The 5,000-nt window shown below is 45.8% G+C and overlaps 1 protein-coding gene across 1 annotated transcript in view; it reads right to left on the minus strand.

Annotated features, from left to right (window-relative positions):
• The window catches only part of LOC119576956, a 6,996-nt gene extending 6,792 nt beyond the window's left edge, over positions 1 to 204 (minus strand). The window contains exon 1 of the mRNA XM_037924609.1: positions 7 to 204. Within this exon, the coding sequence (XP_037780537.1) occupies positions 7 to 201 (195 nt within the window). The 5' untranslated portion in view covers positions 202 to 204. The remainder of the gene's footprint in view (positions 1 to 6) is intronic.
• Positions 205 to 5,000: the final 4,796 nt, after the last annotated feature.

Below are 5,000 nucleotides of genomic sequence, written 5' to 3' on the forward strand. Positions count from 1 at the left end.
ACTAACCTCCCTCTTGAGGTCCTGTCCCGACCGCTCGTGCTCATCCAGCGGCAGCGTCGGCACTAGCACCAGCAGGCCGCCCTCCGACACTTCGTTGAGGGCGTTCTCCTCCTGCTCCAACACCGGCAGTGGCATTCCAGTTGCCGACCACGCCGCCGCCAGCACCACAGTCAGCAACGCCTGCGCTCTGTATTGCCTCATTCTGGAAGAAAAAGGGATAGGGGAGGGTGTTTAGAATCTTCTTCCTCGGGTAAAGGGAAGATGGGTTATGGCGTGAAGGACGGAGGTGACTTTGTATTTATGTATATGTGGTATTCCATCGTGTAAATAGAAACCCTCTCATGCGCCAGAAAAGATTTCAGTTGTTGGGAGAAGCACCGTTCTCTCAGCTTACTTTCCCCTGGGGCTTCGCTTTCCCTTGAAGTGACCTGCAATGATTCTTCTGTGCCATGACTAAACAAGTCTTTTTTTTTAATCTTTCATGTAAAAAAATGAAAAAAGTCCCGTTATAGCTTTGCTTTCGGTTAAAAAAAGAGTTACGATGCTCGTTTCATAAAGCCTTTCAACGCAGCAGAATGTAGAATGCAACAGTGATCATGACGGCCCTCACACTTTTCGATTGAACATGACATCTCTTCTTTCATAATCACTGCTTTCTCCCCTGAGCCTCCTGAAGTCCCCCACCACCACGAAAAAAAAAACTTTCCCTCATGGGCACTGACTGACTTTCCCTGTGACGACCTAGTCTGACCCGTTCTTTCACTTTCCCTTATATGGTGAATGTCGATCTCCAGGGGAGGACGATTGGAAAGGTTAAGGCAGTCATAACAGTTGCAAGATATTTCGTTTAATAAGATATATTGATTAGTAAGCCTCTATTAGTAACGCACACTAATTAATACGTCTCTTTCAATAAGATATATATTGGTACGTATCGTGACTAGTGTTATAAATAACGTTGTATCAGAAAGTTAAGCATGACTATTGATGATTGTTCCGGTGATTAATGTTCACCTTCCAATACGTGAGCGGAGCACGAGCTATCTGCACATCCTTCTGATACTCACACAGCTAATGGAACGTGAAAGGAAACAATGTTAAACGTGTTAGAGAGTCCTCGTGCCCTCACTACAGCCGGACAGACAATGGAGGTTGATGTTCACTGTCACGTCACACTGTCATGGTTGTCACGGTCACGGCGAATATCGTGGCTTTGAAACTACGGTGTGAACAATAACTATTGGGAATTCGGTGTGGCAAACAAAAACTTTTATTGGCGTTTGCTCACAGGAAATGGATAATGTATCCTGCATGAAGTATATTATTATGAAGACGCTTAATATCTTATTACCAAGACGAACTAGGACGGCATATAAATCTGTGACCAAGAAATCATACTGAGTATCCTGTTGTTACTTTCACTACCGCATTTCGTGAGATAAATAATGATAATGATAATAGGTACATGCTGATCCCACAATGGAGAAAGGACTGATAACTGGCTCCGTTATGGCGCGTTGCTCTAGGCAAGCCTTCAGGTTAATGCCCTTTTTCACAACCCAAGCATTAAGTACCAAGTTGGACTCATTTCTTATAATTGTCTCTGAGATATTAAATATGACCTAAGCAGGTTCGCCTACCGCCCCTGATGCCCCTGGTGATGCTTGCTGTTCGTGAGGTTACAAAGAGCAAGTAATCTCTGTACGTTTTACTTTGGTTAAGTATAATGCCTCAGGCAGACTAAATAATTTGCGAAGTGTTATTACCTACATCGTACAGTATAGTAAAATCTTAAGCGAATCATCTTAATGAGGTATTTACGACAATCCCAGTAATCTATTGACATCAGTGTTTGTCTGGACGTAAAATAAATATTTAGTGAGAGAGAAAAAAAAAAAAAACGCTGGGGATGATTATGACAAACGGTCAGTGTTAATATATCAGATAAAACACCGGGGCAAATGTACTAGCTGGCGACGAATCCCGGATATACTTATTTAAAAAAGTAGAACAGTAACAGTGCAGTTGTGGATCTTATCTGTCTGAAATTAAGCAACTCGTTCAGTAACCTATATCATGATTTTACCCCCTGACTGACTCTCACTCTCAAATTTACTGCATGATTTGAAGTCTTTGTAATAGTGACCAAAGCAGAGGTCGAAACTGTATGGGTTAAACAGATAGTGCGACTTGTTGAACTGCAATTCTAAAATATATATAAATGTTTTGCAAATCGACCTTGCAGGCTGAGCAAAATCATTATCTTTCATTTAGTTTTCATTTTATTCAGCAAATGATGCAATGCTTTGGTTCACAGAAACGAGAGAGAGAGAGAGAGAGAAAGAGAGAGAGAGAGAGAGAGAGAGAGAGAGAGAGAGAGAGAGAGAGAGAGAGAGAGAGAAATTGAGAGAGAGGGAGAAAGAAAAAGGAAAGAAAAAGGTGGAAAATGAGAGGCAGATAGACTACTAGCGACCGAGAAAAACAACAGAGAAAGGGAGAGCGAGAGAAAGGTACCCCTCCCTCAGCACGTTTAAAAGGCAACCAACCCTACACACACACACGGTTCCCCTTTGAGAGCAATGGGAGCGAGAGATAGAGAGAAAGAGAGAGAGAAAAAAATGCAGTTCCAATTCCCCAAATGTGTAGTAACAGGTCCGATTGTCTCCCCCTTCCCCCTTCCCTCCCCCCTCCCCTAAACCCAACGGGGAAAAAACGGTGCCAAAAAAGACCCCACCTCCTTCAAAAGACCTCTCGAAAGGTCGCCTCATTGCCCGTGGCGCTACTTTCATGCCTTCTGCAGGTAGGGCCGGGCGAAATCCGGTTAGTGTCATAATCAGGCAAAAGAGACAGGAAAGAACAGAAGAAGAAGAAGAAAAAAAAACAAAAACAGGTTTGGGATGAGTTGTAAAAAAAAAAGGAAAGAAAAAAAGAAAACATAAAAACGGCATCGCATTGTGGTACGCGGAGGGTATATTACGTAGGTCGCTAGAAGAAGACGCTCGAGGTGACCCACTATTTAAATAAGAGATGTCTATGTATTCTCAGTAGGACTGTGGCGTTCTTAGGCATAGGTAGAATGATCACTTTATGGGTCGCATGTCATTTACAATCAGTTTTAGTCACTGGGGTATGGTATATTAAAACAAGGGAAGAGAGAGAGAGAGAGGTAGTAGGGGAGGAAAAAATGGAAAGAGAAAGGGAGAGAGACAGAGAGGCTGGAGATAGAAAGAAAGAGAGAGGGAGAGAGAGAGAGAGAGAGAGAGAGAGAGAAGAGAAGAGAGAGAGAGAGAGAGAGAGAGAGAGAGAGAGAGAGAGAGAGAGAGAGAGAGAGAGAGAGAGAGAGAGAGAGAGAGAGAGAGAGAGAGAGAGAAACGCGAAATAAACATCTTCCTCTGATGAATACAGTCTAACCAGGAGCGTGGGCGAGTCCGACCCAAAGATATACCCAGGGAATCGAAAGTGGTTTAGTCAGAAAGAGGAACTTCTGGCGCTACGAGTGGGCCGGACACGCGTCACTTCCACGTCAATGGCTGGGTTTCTCTATAATTTTTTTCTCTCTTTTCTTTCTCTGTTTTCGGTCTCTGGCTTTGTCTGTCTGTCTGTCTGTCTTTCTGTCTGTCTGTCTTTTTTGGTTTGTTTGTTTGTCTGTCCGTCTGTCTGTGTCTCTTTCTCCCCCCCCCCCCTCTCTCTCGCTCTCTCTCTTCTCTCTCTCTCTCTCTCTCTCTCTCTCTCTCTCTCTCTCTCTCCTCTCTCTCTCGTTTATGTGAACCCTCTCTTTTAATATACTTTCAACACTCAATTTGATGCCTTTCTATTTACGTATCTTTCCCCGTGGTTCTCCCTCTTCCTTCTCATCCGATCATGCGAACGGGAATTCCCGTTTTTTCTTACTTATTTTCTTACTTTCATATGTTTCTGTTCAACCGTCGATGTCTGATCGTGCGATTTTCCTCCCTATCCCTTTGCTATCTGTTTAACTTCCTTATACCCAGCCTCCAGCCAAACAACGTTAAGTCAGAAAAAAAACTATTGTTACCTTTACTTGTGTTCAATGAGGAACTGAACGCTTCTCTTTACTAACAAAGGATTACGGTGCGGACTACTTTGCCTCGCTATTCCACACCATTTCGTCGATTTTTCATATTAGTTTGTGCAAAGGGGAAACGGTACCTGCTTTTCCAACTGTATCTGTGCAATCCAGTCTACCAGAATACCAGCATTCCAGAAATACCAGTTGACTAGAATACCAGAATTCCAGAATACCAAATACCAGAATACCTCTTCTACCTCCCCTTTCCCACAACCCCTTCCTCCCTTCCCCCCTCCCCCTCTCCCTCCCTCCTCCCCCTTCCCACCACGCCCTCCTCTCCCTCGGACTCCCCTTCAGGAGACCCACCCATTACAGCGCCGCCGCTCTCCTTTCTCAGCGACGACTTCAGCGACCCCTTTCCCTCCGCTCTTCCCTCTACCCCGGACCCCTCCTCTACCCCTCCAGGACGCCTCCCTCCACTCGACCCCTCCCTCCACCCTTCCACCTCCCGAGGGTTAAACTTCTCTCCTACCCCCCCCCCCCCCTCCCTCCCCAGTCTTTCCTGAACTCAACATCTACCTCTTCCCTTCCCTCTCCCCTCCCCCCCCCTTCGCCTTAGCAACCCTCCCCCCTCATCGTCCATCTACCCCCTCCCCCCCTTCGTCTTGAACGGAAGGGGAAAGTGGTGCGTCCAGGCCGGAGACCTGGGTACAGGGGGGGAGGAGAAGGGGGTAGTTGGGAGAGGCGGGGTAGAGAGTGAATGAGGGAGAGAGGAAGAACGAGAGAGAGAACGAGAGAGAGAGAGAGAGAGAGAGAGAGAGAGAGAGAGAGAGAGAGAGAGAGAGAGAGAGAGAGGAGAGAGAGAGAGAGAGAGAGAGAAGAGAGAGGAGAGGAGAGAAGAGAGGAAGAGGAGAGGAGATGAAGAAGAGAGAGAGAGAGAGAGAGGAGAGAGAGAGAGAAGAGAGGGAGA

This window comes from Penaeus monodon, chromosome 9 (genome assembly GCF_015228065.2).
Source record: "Penaeus monodon isolate SGIC_2016 chromosome 9, NSTDA_Pmon_1, whole genome shotgun sequence".
In the NCBI taxonomy this organism is placed as follows: Eukaryota; Metazoa; Arthropoda; class Malacostraca; order Decapoda; family Penaeidae; genus Penaeus; species Penaeus monodon.